This window comes from Molossus molossus, unplaced genomic scaffold, assembly GCF_014108415.1.
Source record: "Molossus molossus isolate mMolMol1 unplaced genomic scaffold, mMolMol1.p scaffold_m16_p_2, whole genome shotgun sequence".
NCBI lineage: Eukaryota > Metazoa > Chordata > Mammalia > Chiroptera > Molossidae > Molossus > Molossus molossus.
This window is the reverse complement of record NW_023425355.1, coordinates 104758141-104776468: the sequence shown is the minus strand read 5'-3', so window position 1 is coordinate 104776468 and position 18328 is coordinate 104758141. Positions and strand designations below refer to the sequence as shown.

The 18328-nt window shown below is 48.2% G+C and overlaps 1 protein-coding gene and 1 non-coding gene across 6 annotated transcripts; both read left to right on the top strand.

The window, feature by feature from the left end:
- The first annotated feature begins 919 nt into the window (after positions 1-919).
- On the top strand, positions 920-9073 carry WDR13 (WD repeat domain 13). 5 transcript variants are annotated; one of them, XM_036271410.1, is made up of 10 exons: positions 920-1079; positions 1423-1502; positions 2190-2430; positions 3707-3816; positions 3937-4067; positions 4668-4975; positions 6032-6212; positions 6314-6455; positions 8229-8347; positions 8755-9073. In XM_036271410.1, the coding sequence occupies exons 2-10, from the start codon at positions 1462-1464 to the stop codon at positions 8937-8939; spliced, it is 1458 nt and encodes a 485-aa protein (XP_036127303.1). In that variant the 5' UTR covers positions 920-1079; positions 1423-1461; the 3' UTR covers positions 8940-9073. The 5 variants fall into 5 exon arrangements, with proteins under 5 accessions (XP_036127303.1, XP_036127302.1, XP_036127305.1 ...); XM_036271412.1 differs by having other exon boundaries at positions 924-1079; positions 1423-1458; XM_036271409.1 differs by having other exon boundaries at positions 921-1502; positions 8755-9024.
- LOC118636796 lies at positions 3086-3248 on the top strand. The gene has a single exon (XR_004960777.1). It is a non-coding gene; the product is annotated as a U1 spliceosomal RNA (small nuclear RNA).
- Positions 9074-18328: the final 9255 nt, after the last annotated feature.

The window sequence follows — 18328 nt, the reverse complement described above, 5'->3', positions numbered from 1 at the left end:
TGGTCTATTTTTGTTAGGACACCAAAAAAGGGCAATATGTTTTTGGATGTGTCTCCTCATTTCAGGTAGCTTTAGAACATTTTTCAGATTATAGTATTTGTGATAAAAATCGTGTAAAAATAACAATTTTGAACATGGACAACAGTGTGGTGAACGGGGAGTGGGTAGAGGTGGAAGAAAGGATAAATGGTGATGGGGAAAAAATGAAATACATTTTTTAAAAGTAACAATTTTGAGAATTGTATTAGTTGATGGTAAGATCCACTAGGAAGCTACTAAACCTTGTATTTCAACTTTGTAAATTGTATATCCTGACCACGTTAAGATAAATAGAGATGCGGCTTCCTGTTAAAGTTGAAATAAGTATGATTCAGATAGACTTCTGGGATTGCTGTGCCCAATTATTTACAGACTCACGCCCAGACCGAGTTTCCTAGGAGCACCAAGCCCAACGCCACCCACGCTCCCCTGCGCGCGCGCACGAACTCACACGCGCCCCCCCCAACCGATCCTTCTCATCCCGGGGGTGTCCGGAGGCCCATCAGTCACTCTAAGAACTGGAGAACTTTGTAGGGGCCTCTGCCAGTGTGATTGTTTTATTCTATGCTTCAAATCTTGCTTGGACAAGATTGTGCTGCCAAAAAGCCGCTTATACAACATTCCTTTAAATTTCTTTTAAAGGAATTTTTCCTTTAAATGACTTTCTGTCATGTTTCTGTTTTTGAAAGTCGTATTTCTGATTTTTAGTGACTGATTCGCACACTCGCCCTTGTACCTGAGGCCATTGAACATTATTCTCGTGTATACAAAAAGTGCCATTAGGGACTTGGGCTGGATAGAATCTAAGGGGCGGAGCCCCCACTCCCGTGCCGGAAGCCACTGTCCCTTAGTGCGCCTGCGTGGTTTCCCCACATTCCGGGGAAGATTCCTATCCATTCGCTCTACACTTGGCAGCTCTTCCTGGCAGCAGGCGGCCATCTTGCCTGGAGCCTGAGAGAGGGAGAAGCGAGACCGAAGAAAGGGGGACACTGGTCTCAGGGCCGCCCCGGGGGCCTCAAGGACCAGAGGCAGCCCCGGAGGTGGTTCCTGGTCCTGGGCCCTGTTCTTGGACCCGAAAAGGGAAGGCGGGTGGGGCGGTGGGAGCAAGATGGGAGGGGAAGGCCAAGAAGGATTGCTAGGCTGGGGGAGGGGCGTTGCTATGGCGACCGGGGGTGGGGCGGAGTGAGGTCTGAATCGCTGTTGTGAGTCTTTCCGGAGCTGCCAGGGCAGGGCTGGGGTGTTGACCATGCTAACAGCCGGGTGTGATTTCACGATATCTCGGCGTGGAGGGACTCAATGTCAATGGCAACGATCGCCTGGCAGAAGGGGCGGAACTAGACCCCTTCACTTGAGACGCTGACATTCCAGGCCCTTGTCCTGCAGGCGCCCACGGGCGGACACAGCGGAAGAGGAGGCCGGGTAATGGCCGCGGTGTGGCAGCAGGTCTTAGCAGTAGACGCGAGGTGAGGTGTGGGGTGGGATCCCGTGGGAGCGGAAGTTAATGTAGTGCATGCGCAATAATGATAAGTGAGGCTTGGCGGAGAACTTGCTTTAGGCGGCTGCGTGGGCTTGCCAGAGGTGAGCATGCGCAGTATCAGAGTGTGGTGGCTTGCTCTGTCAGAAGGGCTGGCCAGAGAGGGTCATCAAGAGCATGCTGGGAAAATGTAGTCAGATGTGGGAAAAGAGTCTCTGCCTTTAGGACTTTTTCAGGGGTGGGAGGGGTGAAGGGAGGTGATGGAGCTCAGGCTGTTAACATCCTATTTCCCACCATTGTCAGTTAGACTTCTCTTACCACCATCATTTCCCTAGTCTGACCCCACCACCATCCCATACTGACCCCGCCGTTGCCCCACACTAACATACCATGCCAGACTGACCCCTACTATTGTCTACATTGACTCAGTCACCCCATACCAAATTCACCAAAGCTGCAGACTGTCTCCATTGTCCGCACAGTGACCTTGTCTCCATGTCCATATTATTACTGTAGACTTGCCCTTGTCACATTGCCAGAGGAACCCCCATCTCCACTGTTGATCACGCCATCCTGACCCCTCCCTACCACACACTTCATTCTCCTTCCCTATCCCCTGCACTGATTGATTCCCTCTGCTTTGTGCCTGCTGCTTGCCTGCCTCCTGCCATCGCAGGTACAACGCGTACCGCACACCAACGTTTCCACAGTTTCGGACACAGTATATCCGACGGCGCAGCCAGCTACTGCGGGAGAATGCCAAGGCTGGGCACCCCCCAGCACTGCGTCGGCAGTACCTGAGGCTGCGTGGGCAGCTATTGGGCCAGCGTTACGGGCCCCTCTCCGAGCCAGGCAGTGCTCGTGCCTATAGCAACAGCATCGTCCGCAGCAGCCGCACTACCCTTGACCGCATGGAGGTGAGCTCCTTCCATGCGGCCTGCCACGCATGCCACCTGTCTCCATGTATATTCATTCAACCTGTCAGGCACCTGCTATGTGCAAGGCACTGTTCCAGGCTTTTAGGATGAGTAGAGGGCAAAAAAGAGATAATATACGAGATAAGTCAATAAATAGACAATAAATAAGATAAATGGATTGATAAGTAGACAATAAACAAGATAAATAGGTCAATAAACATAGCTAACCAGATAAACAAGTCAGTAATTACCATGGCTTACCAGGAGGCAATGCTAAGATGCAAAAATAAAGCAGACTGGGGGATAAAACAGGACTGGTGGGGGTAAAGGGAAACTATTTTTGATGGGGATGATGGAAGGTCTCTCTGAGGAGGTGAAAATTAAGCTGAGACTTGAATGAAGCAAGAGACTGAGTAGTTTTCTGGGAGGTATTCATTCTTTGTTTTTTTAAAATCCTCACCCAAGGGCCTGGCCTGTGTGGCTCCGTGGATTGAGCATCACTCCATGGACTGGGAGGTCTCATTTCCATTCCTGATCAGGGCACAAGCCCGGGTTGTGAGCTTGATCCCCAGTGGGGTGTGTTCTCTGTCACATTGTTGTTTCTGTCTCTCTCTCTACAAAAAAAAATTGAAAATAAGTAAATAAATAAATCTTCATACTTACCTGGCAGGGGAGATACCATGATCATAAAGGTGGTTTTCCCAGGGCAAGGCTTATCCATTGCACTCCGATGTGCTGACGCCTGCGATTTCCCCAAATGTGGGAAACTCGACTGCACAATTTGTGGTAGTGGGGGATTGTGTTCACACTCTCCCCTACTTAAATAAATAAATAAATAAATAAATCCTCACCCAAGGATATTTTTCCATTTATCTTCAGATAGAGTGGGAAGGAGGGAAAGGGAGAGAGAGAGACATCATCTGGTTGCTTCCCGCACAACCCCTACCAGGGTTGGGGACCAAACTGCAACTGAGGTACGTGCTCTCGACCGGAATTGAACCCGAGACTTTTTGGTCTATGGGCAGACGCTCTGACTGCTGAGTCAAACCAGCCAAGGCTGGGAAGTGTTCATTCTTTAATCAGAGAACATTTATTGATTATCTACTGAGCGGGGCTAGGGTGGGAGCAGGATAATTAGTGTGGAGGCCACCACAGTACAGGTGATGGTGGCCGTGAAAAGGGATCTGGTTCTGGGTATATTTTGAAGGCTCCAGACCTCACAGGTTCTTGGAGGCTGTTTTCAAGATGCGCCCACTCTGACCCTCTCTGTTTTCAGGACTTTGAGGATGATCCTCGGGCCCTGGGGGCCCGTGGACACCGCCGTTCCGTCAGCCGAGGCTCCTATCAGCTGCAGGCACAGATGAATCGTGCCGTCTATGAGGACAGGTATGCACCAGGGGCAGCTCAGGGCTGGGGAGTTTGTGAGAAGGAGAGGAGCCATGGGGCAATGGCAGGCTGAATGTTGGAACCTACCTCCTCTCACCTCCTACTCCTGTTGGGGCCCAGACCCCCCGGCAGTGTGGTGCCCACGTCAGCAGCAGAAGCAAGTCGAGCCATGGCTGGGGACACATCACTGAGTGAGAACTACGCCTTTGCGGGCATGTATCATGTTTTTGACCAGCACGTGGATGAGGCAGGTGAGTCAGTAGATGGCAGGTGTCATCACCATGAATTTGCCCAAACTGTGACAACCACTCAGTGTATCCTTTTCTGGAATGCAATTTCTGGCCCATCTCTGAAGGAGGAATTTCCATCCATAAAACGTTTCACAAACCTAAAACCCCTCTGCAAAGAGGTTTGCAAAATCTCAGGTATTTTGTCTACCATAAAGGGGCTCAGCAGCTTAAAAGAGCCCTTTGCAGAAGGCTTCTGGGGTCGTGAGTCGCTTAAACAAGTTCAAAGCTTGCGCTGCAGACAAATCCCCTTGCAAAGGACAGAGTGAGTCTTGCAAACTTCTCAAACCTTGGTAATTGTAAGGTGCTTGCTGAGATGTGGAGGCCTTTTCATATTGCAGAAGTCTTTTGAAATTTATAAAGCACCTGCTAAGATGCAGGGAGCTTTTGGCAGAGGGCTTTGTGGAGTTCCAACATCCTTTCTCAGTCAGGGAAAGCCCTTTGTTGAGGCCACCGTGCCTGGTGTGGTGGGTTCTTGCCCTCAGCTCACATGTCAGAACCTTTTATAAACAAAAGCACTTGGTGAGTGTGCTGGCTCCCACAAGTGGCTCCTTGACATTGCAGTCCCAAGGGTGCGCTTCGCCAATGATGACCGGCACCGCCTGGCCTGCTGCTCACTCGACGGCAGCATCTCACTGTGCCAGCTGGTACCCGCTCCGCCCACCGTGCTCCGCGTGCTACGGGGCCACACCCGTGGTGTCTCCGATTTCGCCTGGTCCCTCTCCAATGACATCCTTGTGTCCACCTCACTCGATGCTACCATGCGCATCTGGGCCTCTGAGGACGGCCGCTGCATCCGAGAGATCCCTGACCCCGATGGCGCTGAATTGCTCTGCTGCACTTTCCAGCCAGTCAACAACAACCTCACTGTGGTCAGGCTCCAGGGCACCCACTCGCCGAGGGCAGGGATGCTGGGCCAGGAGGGCTGTTTTAGGACATCAATAAGGGGGGAGTCCTCTGTAGTCCATCGCCACAGCCCCCTGGTGGTCAGACTCAGAGGGAAAAAAGTCAGAATAGGGACATACAGTTCTTTTTAAATATATTTTTATTGATTTTTAGAGGGGAAGGGAGAAGGAGAAAGAGATAAACATCGAAGTGAGCGAGAACCATCATTCAGCTGCCTTGTGCACGCCCCCTACCGGGTATTGAGCTGGAAACCCCAGCCATGTGCCCTGACCAGGAATCGAACTGGCAATCTCCTGGTCTATGGATTGATACTCAACCACTGAGCCACACCGGCCGGGCGACAGGCAGTTCTTGATTTGGGGTGGCCTCACTGTGGTAGACGCCAGGGGTGACTAGTCAGAGGGTAGGGTCATGGGTCTGCCACCCTTTTGGTCTCATCAGCAGTAGTCCTACCATTTTCCAACTGCGGGGGCTGCTGATTGGGGAGCAGGATTACTAAACAGAAACCTTGTCTCATCTCAGTGGAAGCTCCACTGTGGTCCAACCCCAGGATAGAGAGTCAGAGGGTGGATGGTCGGGGAAGGAAATAAAAAGTCTGGCCTGGCCCTGAGCGGGGAGTATAGGGGGAACTGGTTGAATGAACCTGTGCTCTGGGATTCTTTTAGATGTAGCAGCAGCAGCCCCAGTGTAATCAAGGCTCCAGGAAGGATAAGCCGGGGAGCTATTATCATGGGCCTAGGATGGCCCTGTGCTTTGCTGAGCACAGAGGGCACTGGCCAAGGGGCAACACTATGGGTCTGTGATGTAGTCCCTGCAGCAGCAATCTACTCTGGTTAGATTACAAGAAGGGCTGGCTCAGAAGGATTATGGGCCTGGGTCAGCTCTAGTTTACCCTCCATGCCCCTACTGTGATTAGACTCCAGTGGAGAGAAGTGGGTCTCATTAATAGCAACTGCACGGTGGTCAGAGTCAAGGAGGGACTGGCTAGGAGCAGGATGATGGTGTGCGGGTCTTACCCACAGGTGGGGAACGCCAAGCACAATGTGCATGTCATGAACATCTCCACGGGCAAGAAAGTGAAGGGTGGCTCCAGCAAGCTGACAGGCCGTGTCCTCGCTCTGTCCTTTGATGCCCCTGGCCGGCTGCTCTGGGCAGGGGATGACCGAGGCAGTGTTTTTTCCTTCCTCTTTGACATGGCCACAGGTAAGCAGGCCCCAGGTCTGCATCTGAGTACACCAACTCCTGCCCTCCTGATGCACAGCCCCCAGCCTTACTTTAGCCTCCTCTCCCCTCCATTGTTGCAGGGAAACTGACTAAAGCCAAGCGTTTGGTGGTGCATGAGGGCAGCCCTGTGACTAGCATCTCCGCCCGCTCCTGGGTCAGCCGCGAGGCCCGAGACCCCTCACTACTCATAAATGCTTGCCTCAACAAGTTGCTGCTCTACAGGTGGGTCTCCCTCATCCAGCCACCTGGAGATGTAGGTCCTGCCACCTCCATCAGATTGGGAGGGGAGGCCTATCTTCTTCATCAGGTTAATTTCACTGAGCGAGGAGGTCCAGTCTCCCCATCCTCCTCCTCCTCCTCCTCCTCATAATATAATGATGACCTCAGTGGTAGCAGTAATAGTAATAACAGTAGCTAGCACTTAGGAAGCAGTTGTTGGGGCCAGATCCTATCCACAGCACCTCATACATAATGCCTCATTTAAATTAAAATTAATTTTTTTATTGATTTTTTTTTTAGAGAGGGAGAGAGATATAGAAATATCAATGAGAGAGAACATCGATTGGCTGCCTCCTGCATGCCCCCCACTGGGGACTTGGCCCACAACCTGGGCACGTGCCCTGACCGGGAATTGAACCAGCGACCTCTTGGTGCATGGGTCGACGCTCAACCACTGAGCCACACTAGCTGGGCGCACCTCATTTAATCCTCATAATGACCCTCTGAGGTGGGTGCTGTTATCATGTCCATTTTACAGATGAGCAAACTGAAGTACAAAATGGACTAGGGCCCCTATAACAGTGATCTGTTTTCTTTTTTTTTTTTTGAGGCAGGGAGTTTACTGCCCCCATTCACATATGTCATGTTACCCAAATGTAGTTCTCAGCCTGGGCCACATGCTGGAATGACCTGAAAGGCTTCAAAAGCCATGGCCAGGCCCCACTCCAGGCCAGGGATTTCAGAAGCTCTGGGGCAGGTTGGGCACTGGTATATTCAAACGTTCCCCAAGTGTTGTCCACCCAGGTCTGAAGATGACTGCTTGACAGAATACTTGCCATTTTACTATTTTACTTTTCCTCTTTTAAAAAATTTATACACACAATTTTTAATTGAGGCTTACTTTTAAGTTTTTTGCCTCTTTCCCCGATCCTCTGCCTTCTCTCTTCCCTCTCGTCCTCCTTCCTGCCACCTTGGCTGCCCCCTGCCACAGTCAAGCATGTTAACAACTTCAGTACCGTTCCATACTTTGATCCCCCTCTCATAGTTATCCTCAGAGTGCACACACCCACACATTTCTTTTTAAAAATTTTTTTTCTTTATTGCTTTTAAAGAGAGAGGAAGGGAGAGGGAGAGAAATATCAAAACATTGATGAGAGAGAACATCGATTGGCCGCCTTCTGCATGTCCCCCACAGGGGATCGGGCCCACAACTTGGGCATGTGCCCTGATCAGGAACTGAACTGGTGACCTCTTGGTGCATGGGTCAGCACTCAACCACTGAGCCACACTGGTCAGGCACACAACCATACATTTCTGAGGGAGGGTCATTGTTTTACAGAAGTGAGTTCCTTCTACATCCTTTTCTACATCTCGCTTTTCTCACCAGACGATGCCTGTGGACATACCACAAGCCACCTGCAGTAGCTTCGATTCATTTCTTTGAATGGCCATGTGGTAGCCACAGTACAGGGGTGCCATAGTTTGGTCAGCCATTTCTCTGTGCCCATCTGAACACCAGAGCTGTTGGAAACCCTTAGGAAGAATAACTAGTGAATTACACTGCAGGGGCTCCCTGTTTATATAAACAGATAGAGTGTCCAGACTGTCACTAAACCATGCATCAGCCCATGCTTTACAGGTTTATGCAGTCGTCTCAAAACTGGATTTCATGAACCTTGAAAAGAACTCAGGCGCAGAGGTGGGACACACTAGCACACCATGCGTCTTCCTCTGGAGCTGAGGCTGCACCCTGACCTGCTCTCATTCTCCCCTCAGGGTGGTGGACAACGAGGGGACCCTGCAATTGAAGAGAAGCTTCCCCATTGAGCAGAGCTCACACCCTGTGCGCAGTATCTTCTGCCCCCTCATGTCTTTTCGCCAGGGGGCCTGTGTGGGTGAGTCCCTTAGGGTCGGAGTACCTGGGTGGCCGGGGAAGAGCAGACACCAGGGCTGGTGCTGGTCTGGCTCAGATATCATGACACCTTGATGCCCTGGGCCTTGAGACCTCTCCTACCCCACCAGCTTTCCACTATGAACACAGAGCCCCAACCAGCCCCAAAACCTCACAGCCTGAGACCTAGACCTCCCAAAGAGCTGAGACCTCACTGTCTAGACACAGATTCAAAACAGCTAGTTAACCTCTCATCTAGGGATGGGCCTACCCCCAGACCTCCCCAGGCATGCTGGGACCTCACACCTTGAACATGACTCCCTAACACCTGAGTCATCTCAGAGACTTCACACCTAGGTCACCCCACCTCCTGCAACACCTGCTGATGGTCTCTCCTTCTCACCTGGGCAGTGACGGGCAGCGAGGATATGTGTGTACACTTCTTTGACGTGGAGCGTGCAGCCAAGGCTGCTGTCAACAAGCTGCAGGGCCACAGCGCCCCTGTGCTGGACGTCAGCTTCAACTGCGATGAGAGCCTGCTGGCTTCCAGTGATGCCAGTGGCATGGTCATTGTCTGGAGGCGGGAACAGAAGTAGGAGCCTCCTGACCCTGCCATGTCTACCTTCCCACCTGGACCATGCTCCAGCCTTGTGTGTGTAAATAAAGTTCCTGTGCTTGTGCCGATGGCTGGCTCCCAGGGCTGCTGGGGGTGGGATAGGGGAGAGGGCAGTTCTGGGATCAAAATGGGATGTGGTTCACTTACTCATTCTTTCATGCATATGTTGGTTTATTCTTTCATTCAACAACCATTTACTGAATGTCTGCTGTGTCATAAGCACCACTTTAAGTGTTTTACAGTCATGCATTTGACAGACATTATGAGTATCTGCTCTGTGCCAGGAACTGTTCTAGGCTCTGAGGGGACAGCTGTAACCTAAACTGACAGAAATCAGTGCCCTCATGGCGCTCACTTTTTAGTGCATGGAGGTAGATAACAGAAATATATAATAGGTCAGCTAAAAATGTCATTAGGAAAAATAAAGTGAGGACAGGAAAGAGTTGCAGGAGAGGGAGGTTGGGCTCTTTGGGGTGCCATAACCAGGAAAGATATTCCTGGTGGTGTGAAATTTAAACAAAGACCCGAGTGAAGTGAGAGAGGGAGCCATAGTGCTTGTGGAACATTTCAGGCAGAGAGAAAAGGCAGTGCAAAGACACTGAGGCTGGAGTGCCTGAAGGGTGGTTGCAGAGGCCAGTGAGGAGAGAAAGCTTGGGGTATGTTGAGGTTGGCCAGGCCTGATCCTCGAGGGCTTTGTGGGCCACAGTGAGAACTTGGGCTTTTGTCTGAGTGAAGAGTGAGTCACTGGACGGTTTTGAGCAGAGGATCCCTGCGGGTACTGTGAAGAGAACAGACTGAGGGGCAAGGATGGAAGCAGGAGGGCCAGTCAGAAGACCCTGCAGTAGTTGAATGGAGCGTGATGGGGACCTGCGCCAGGGTGGGGGCACTGGAGGAGTTAAGGTGGCAAATGTTGGCTTCTACCACAGGGTTTCATCCTGAGTCTTCAGGGCTCTGCTGCCTCAGGGAGGCCCAGGCTCCCTCCAGCCCCAGGGCAGCTGCTGCCTGTGCCCCACACCTATCTGTGTATCGGGTTGTTGCCCAGAAGCAGGGAGCTAGTGGCTTCTACTGGGAGTGGAGGGGACAGGGCTTCTCTCCACCCCCATAGGAACCCCAAACCACCCCTTAGTTCCTCTCATGCCCACCCAGGGCCCAAAGTCAAGGCCTGTGACTGCTCAGAGGCCACCAAGTGATGTTCACTATTTGAGGGGAACCCTGAGTGAGGAGAGAAAGCTTGGGGTATAGACCAGGAGATAGATAACCAAAATCCCTTGTCAATGACTTGAGTCACCAGGAAATGTTAAGGTTGATAGAAATGTCAAAGAAGCTCTTGGTCCAGCTGCTCTCTTCCCTCCACCTCCATAGGCTGCCATGTCCAAATGCATCAGTGGGAAGTGTGACTACCACCTTGAGATCTCAGGGGTCAGTGCACAGAGTCACAGAGACTCCAACCTGGCCCCACATTGTTGAGCTGCTGAACCAACACCAACAGTCTTGTTGAGGGAGGAAAATAACCTGTCTGTTCAAGCCACTGTTACTTGACCTTGCAGCTACTTGCAAACGTGTTTCTACCTGCTACAGCAGGTCCTTGATTAATATTTTGTTCAATGTCATTTTGTTATAACGTTGATGAGATGCCATAGGAATTTAACTCTTGTTTATATCAATCAGCCCATGGTAAAATTGGTTTTGTTATATGTCGTTTCACTTAAAGTGCAGAACCTATTGATGACATTAAGTGAGAACTTACTGTACTTTCATCTGAGAGACTTAAGGTAAATGGTGATGAGATGGGGACATCAGAGAGCTGGACTGTTCATGGTCAAGATCATGGCTGTATGTGTGTGGGAGGTCCTCAAGACCACTCAGACTTAATGATTTGCTAGGAGGACTGTCTCAATATAGACACAGTGATGACTTCTTCCAGCAAAAGATATAGAGATCAGTCAGCAAGGGGGAAAGGCCCATGGGGTGAAGTCCAGGGGAGACCAAGCACAAGTTCCCAGCGGAGACGCATAGGACACACTTATTCCCCCAGTCCTGCGTTGTGACAACATAACGCGAAATGGTGGCAACCAGGGCAGCTCCTTAGAGACTCCATGCAGTGTTTCTACTGGTGGCTGGTCACCTAGGCAGTCCCTTTCTGGCACATGTACAACTTCCAGACTCCCAGAGGGGAAGCAGGTGTTCAGCATCAACCACGGTGCTTGTATGAACAGTTGGAGGGTTGTCAGAACTGTTCTGAAGTTTCCAAATGCCAGCCAAGGGCCAACCTTGAAGCAGACCTTTCCAAAGACATCAATTCAGGCCTACTCTGTTAACTCTTCTGCACAGCATGCAACACCAAAAAAAAAAAAAAAAAAGTTCAGTTCCAACAAAAGTCAGTGGATGGGCAAGATCATTTGGGAGAAGCTCATTTTTCTCTAACACTTTCTTTTCTTCACACTCTTCATGTTCTTTATTGAGTCTGGATTCAAGATGGCTGATTATGGATGTTGTTATAGATGAGTTTGGGGTTTCCTCATTGTAAAATTCTGAGGAGGCAGAGTTGATATCCTGCTTTAAAATCATCTTCAGCCCTGGCCGGTGTGTCTCAGTTGGGTGGGCATCATCCCGTGCACCAAAAGTTTGCTGGTTCAATCAATGATGTTTTTCTCTCTCCCTCTCCTCTCTAAAAATCAACTTTAGCCCTGGCCGGTTTGGCTCAGCAGTTTGAGTGTCGACCCGCAGACCAAAGAGTCACGGGTTCGATTCCAGTCAAGGGCACGTATCTCCGTTGCAGTTTTGGTCCCCAGCCCTGGTTGGGCTCATGCAGGAGGCAACCAATCAATGTGTCTCTCTCACATTGCTGTTTCCCTCGTTCTCGCTCTCTCTCGCTCTCGCTCTCTCTCGCGCTCTCTCTCTCTCTCTCACCCTCCCACACCCTCCCACTCTATCTGAAAGTAAATAGAAAAATATCCTCAGGTGAGGATTAAAAAAAAAGTATAAATAAATTTAAAAAATAATTTTCATGATAGCTTTTGTTGATTTACAACCTAAGGGGAAATAAATAATGAGTATATAGTAAAAACTAATCTTATTGGTCAAATTTGGGCCTCTGTTAATTTGTCCATCATTACTGGGCCTCTGGTTTAATATCAGATTTGGAAACTTTTTTTTTTTAATCCTCACCTGAGGACATTTTTTCTATTTTTTGTTCAGATAGAGTAGGAGGGAGTGAGGAAGAGAGACAGAGAGAGAGACAGAGAGAGAGACAGAGAGACAGAGACATCGACCTGAAAGAGACACATCAAATAGCTGCCACCCGCATGACCTACCAGGTCCGGGGACAAACTGCAACCAGGTACGCATCCTTAGTGGGAACCAAACCCAGGTCTCTCTGGACCGCAGGCCGATGCTCTAACAGCTGAGCCAAACCAGCCAGGGCCAGATCTGGAACTTTTAACCATTCTTCCATCAATGCCATTCTAATCTTGCCTCAAATCCAGGCCTCCATTAACTGTTCCATGTTCTTTGTCTGACTTGCAATCTGTGTGTTCAACTACTTCATCAAGAGCCTCTCTGGTCTGAGCTTGAAGCTGAGCCTTAGTTAATTATTACCACATCAGTGTACCACTGGTCAATTCTCAAACCAGGGCCTCTGTATGACCTTCTACCAACTATTGTCTTGTGATCGGATCTCGGATTTTGGGATTCTGTTCATTGTGATCAGTACCCTTTTGCTCCATTCCAACCTCCTGACCTTGAACCTGAGCTTCTGTTAATTATTTTACCATTAATACCCTTATGGTGTCAATTCTACATGGGGGCCCTCAACCCAGTCTGTGTTACTCTAAGTGTGGGACAGTTGAACCGCAATGCAGGCCCCATGAAGCCCTGGCGGCACAGTGGTCAGCTCTGGAACAAGCACAGCCCTGTTGGGAGGAAATGCCCAGCTTGTCATGATGTGGGCTGGCCCAGGCTGGGCGGAACCTCAGGGGAGGTAGCTCTTCAAAGCTGGGGCCCACCCTGTGAAGCTGACAGCTGCCCAGCAAGTGCTTCCTTGAAATGGGCCTGGGTGGTGCCAGGAAAGGTGTGAGGGAAGGGATTGTGAAAAGAAATAGATCTGCCACCTGGTAAGTAAGTGGGGACCCAGGTAAAATCCTGGTTCCTTCATTACTCAACCCATGGTCCTGAGCCAGTCACCTCACCACTCTGTGCCTCAATTTCCTCCAGACTCAGTGGAGAGTTTGGGAGTCATTTTCATTTATTCTTCTGACATATATTGACTGAGTCTCTACAGTGTGTCAGGCAGTGTCAGTATGCAATAGTGAACAAAACAGGCAAAACCTCTGCCCTCGGAAAACCAACGTTCCCATTGATCCCTAAAATCCATCTAGTGATGTAGACTCAGAGCAGAGGTCACCCCTGGCCTTGCTTGATTGTTTGACACACAGTAAGCACCGTGGCCTCAGTGCATATTCAGACAGAAGTCAGGCTGGCATGGAAGCGGAGGAAATAATCAGCTGGAGGGAGGGAGCCACAGCAGGTTCTTGAGCAAGAGTGCAAAGAGATAATTGTGGAGTTTTAGAAGGATTATTTCAGCAGCAATAACCAAAGTGCAAGAAAAAGAAATCTTTACTGCCTATTACCCTACTCCTCACATGGATCAAGTAAGGGAAAATAGACAGCTGAGGCCAGGCCACACTGTCTGTCCAGCTGGGTGTTAAATGTTTGTTTTGTTTGCTTGTTTGTTTCTCATATATTAGCTACAACTGTGCCAGCCCGCCCCCCCCCCCCTTTTTTTTATCCTCACCTGAGGATTTTTCCATTTTTTTCCATTTTTTGTTCAGATAGAGTGGGAGGAAGAGAGAGAGAAACATCGACGTGAAAGGGATACATCGAGTGGCTGCCACCCGCATGACCAACCAGGGCCGGGGACAAACTGCAACCACGGCATGCGTCCTTAGCGGGAAGCAAACCCCAGTCTCTCTGGATCACAGGCCAACACTCTAACCGCTGAGCCAAACTGGCCAGGGCCCAGGCCCCTTTTTAAGTGCTTCTCATGTTTTTTTTTTTCCCAACAACTCAGATATGCACCATCATTAAAACTAACTTTTCAGGTGAGAAACAGAGGCAGGTTAAGTGCATCTAAGACCACACTGACAGTTAAATGGGAGAGACTCCGGATTTGAACACATTCTGGCTCCTGAGAATTATGACTCAACAATAACTGCCCTCTGAGATAATTTCAATATGGCTCACCATACTAGACCCCCCCCCCAATTTTCTGAAAGCCAATTGTGCCCCATTTATACTCAATCTCATAGCATTCAGTTTTATGTGCGGAATGACATATATCCATGTCCTATTGCACAACTGCCACAAAAACTGTTAGGTGACATGTTCACTCTTTTTTTTATTATTTTTTTCTTTATTGATTTTAGAGAGAGAGGAAGGGAGAGGGAGAGAGAGATAGAAATATCAATGAGAGAGAACATCGATTGGTCACTTCCTATATGCCCCGCACTGCGGATCAGGCCCACAACCTGGGCATGTGCCCTGACCATCACCGGTTAACCGGTGACCTCTTGGTGCATGAGTCGACACCCAATCACTGAGTCACACCAGCCGCGGACAACATGTTCACTCTTAAAAAAGCATGTTCTAGCCCTGGCCGGTTTGATTCAGCGATAGAGCATCGGCCCAAGGACTAATGAGTCTCAGGTTCGATTCCAGCCAAGGGCACATACCTCAGTTGCAGTTTGTCCCTGGCCCTGGTTGGGGTAGTGCGGGAGGCAAGCAGTCGATGTGTCCCTCTCACGTTGATGTTTCTCTCTCTCTCCCTTTCTCTCCCTCTCTCTCTACCTGAAGATAAATAGAAAAATATCCTTGAGTGAGGATAAAAAAAAAAAACTAAAAAACATGTTCTAGACATAAGGGCCCTAGAATGGAGTTGTACTAGAACCACTTAGTACTTACATTACCATTGTCTAGATTCTAGACTCTAGAAGTTACCAGAGTAATCACAACATCCCCACAAAACATTTTATGTATTTATTTTTTTGTTCAGATAAAGTGGGAGGGAGAGAGAGGAAGAGAGAGAGAGAAACATCAATGTGAAAGGGACACATCAAATGGCTGCCACCCGCAAGACCCAAGCAGGGCTGGGGACAAACTGCAACCAAGGTACATGCCATTAGCGGGAACCGAACCCAGGTCTCTCGGACCGCAGACCGACACTGTAACTGCTGACCCAAACTGGTCAGGGCCCCACAAGACATTTTAAAACCACATTCCCCCCACCCCTGCCAAGCCTCAGTTAATAATCTACTTACGAGACCATTATTTCTGATCTTTTTCTCTCCAAGACTCAGGAATTATAATTTTATGTGCCTCGGGCATGAAAGGGCTCTGGCCGCCAACACAGGCATTGAACTAGGATGAACTAAGGGCTGTACGTCTACTTTGCCCGTCTGATAGAAGAGAAACACAAGTCAGGTGTCTCCTTGCCCATTGCCAGGGGGGTTAAATGTTCATTTTTTTTATTTGTTCGTACCAAGTTATTGTTCATCAATGGCAGCAATGATTGGGGTTTTAGTTTATGATCTGACTATTTGGTGAGATCTAAATGCGTGAATGGATGGGCTAGAGACAATGGCATTTGGTCTGTTAGTCTGCACCTTTTGTAGGTCTTGCCCTGGGGCTAACAATGTAGAATTGAAGTTTTAAGTACTCAGTGTCTGTGTGTCTGTCATTCAGTATGACGTGTGAGTGTGTAACATTTTGCTATCTCTGGAAAGCATCAACAAATTATTTTGTGAAGTCTCTTAAATTAAAGGAGCTCTGTTCTTGTTGGCATATAGAGAGAAATAGGCACTTATACAAATCAAATATTTCTAAAAGTCCAAGAAAAATGAGGAAATTGAACTTCTAATAGTTTAAGTGTGGTAGACTTGAAAACATTCTTCTTTCAGAAACTAACTTAGAGACTTAAAGAATCCAGTTTCACATAATTAAGGTAAATCTTTGGCAAATGAAACCAGTTTAGTAACTTTGGTTTAATAAAAACAATTGTTTTCTCTGATTATGAATGTTAAGTGTGCATTTTTTTTCTTTATTGTTTGAGAGAGGAGGGGAGAGGGAGAGAGATAGAAACATGAATGAGAGAGAACATCGATTGACTGCCCGCCTCCGGCATGCCCCCCAATGGGGATAGGACCCACAACCTGGGCATGTGCCCTGACTGGAATCGAACCAGCAACCTCTTGGTGCATGAATCGAGGCTCAACCACTGAGCTACACTGGCCAGGCTAAGTGTGCATTTTTAAAAAAATGTTTTTTATTGATTTTTAGAAAGAGACAAAGGAAGAGAGAGAGAGAGAGAGAAACATCGATGAGAGAGAGAAGCATCAACATCAATTGGCTGCCTCCTACCAGGGATGGAGCCTGCAACCTGGGCATGTGCCCTGACTGGGAATCAAACCAGTGACCTCTTGGTGCTCAACCACTGAGCCACACCAGCTGGGCATAAGTGTGCATTTTATTCAACAGTACCTGGGTTTGTTTCTTCCTAAATTTATGCAGGTTTACTAATCAAATAAACAGCTATTACTCCAATATAATGTTTAATATTATGAAAAATATGTATTTGTGTTTGACTCAAATAAATCATTGTTCTGATAAATTTATTTCAACAGCAGTTGTGTTTTGTAGTATGTCCACTTGAAGATAATTTCCAAGATCTTTAAGTAACTGAAAACTTGGACTGATGTGAGGTTGAGTTAATTAATGGATATTCATTTCTATGTCAGGTAGAAAACAGAAATACTGATTACAAAGAATAACTTTTAAAAACTTTTTTAAAAATATGTTTTTATCATCTGGCCAGTGTGGCTCAGTGGTTGAGCATCGACCCATGCACCAAGAGGTCACTGGTTTGATTCCCGATCAGGACACATGCCCGGGTTGAGGGCCTGATCCCCAGTGGGGGGCATGCAAGAGGCAGCCAGTCAATGTTCTCTCCCATTGATGTTTCTATCTCTCTCTCCCTCTCACTTCCTCTCTCTCTAAAATCAATAAAGGTAAAAAAAATGTTTTTATTGTCCTGGCCTGTTTGGCTCAGTGGTTAAAGTGTTGGCCTACAGACCAAAGGTCTCGGGTTTGATTCCCGGTCAAGGGCACATACCTGGGTTGCAGGTTTGAATCCCAGCCTCATTTGGGGTGCATGCGGGAGGCAACCTATCAATGTGTCTCTCACACTTTGATGTTTCTTTCTCTTTCTTCCCCTCCCTCCTTCCCTCCTTCCCTTCCACTCTTGCTAAGAATCAATGGAAAAAGTATCCTCGGGTGAGGATTAACAATATATATGTTTTTATTGGTTTTAGAGAGAGAGGAAGGGAGAGGGAGAGAGAAACATTGATAGGTTGCCTCCCATACATGCCTCAATTAGGTACAAACCCGAAACCTGGGCATGTGCTCTGACAGGGAATCAAACTGGGGACCTTTTGGTGCAAGGATGCTGCTCAACCAACTGAGCCACACTGGCCACAGCTAAGCATAATTTTTAAGTGAATATATTTTTGTTTCTTATTTTTATATGCTTCAGAGAGACTCTTATCTTTGGGTCTGTCAATGAACATGTTCACTTTTGCCACTTTGAGGTGTCAAAGACAGGCAGGTCACAATTATCCACCCCTGTTTTCTCGGTGAAACTTTTTACTTTAGCAAAGAGTTATAATTAGCCAGGCTGGTGTGGCTCAGTTGGTTGAACGTAGTAAAAAATAAAATTCTAAAAAAAAAGTTACAATTAATGTAAGTGGTCGCAACTACACTAAGGGGCATTAGTGACACAAAAATACAACTGTGCATATACTTTTGTTTTATAAGGAAACAAAGTAAAAGCAGTGATTCACAAACGTTTTGGTTTCCTTCCCCCTTTTTATAGTCTTAGGAGCTACTAAAGACCCCAAAGAACTTTCATTTATGTGAATGATAGCTTTTGATATTTGCTGGGTTAGAAATTAAAACTAAGAAAATTTTAAATATTTATTGATTCATTTGATGATAGCAATGATGAGTGCATTGTTTTTTTGTTTTGTTTTTATCTTCACCCGAGGACATTTTTTGATATTTTGTTCAGATAGAGTGGGAAAGAGAGAGAGAGAGAGATCGACGTAAAAGGGACACATCGATTGGTTGCCACCCACACGACCCAGCCAGAGCCGGGGACAAACTGCAACCGAGTACACAAACTGCAACCCAGTACGTGCCCTTAGTGGGAACCGAACCTGGGTCTCTCCAGACCACAGGCCAACGCTCTAACCGCTGAGCCAAAGCAGCCAGGGCTGCATTGTATGTGTAACATAACTAGTATCCTAGTATTATTATCTA

Coding starts and splice junctions, on each gene's coding strand:
- WDR13 (XM_036271410.1), top strand. CDS start 1,462: ATGGCCGCGGTGTGGCAGCAGGTCTTAGCAGTAGACGCGAG. Junction 4,976..6,031: donor TCAACAACAACCTCACTGTG/GTCAGGCTCCAG, acceptor TCTTACCCACAG/GTGGGGAACGCCAAGCACAA. Junction 6,213..6,313: donor CCTCTTTGACATGGCCACAG/GTAAGCAGGCCC, acceptor CCATTGTTGCAG/GGAAACTGACTAAAGCCAAG.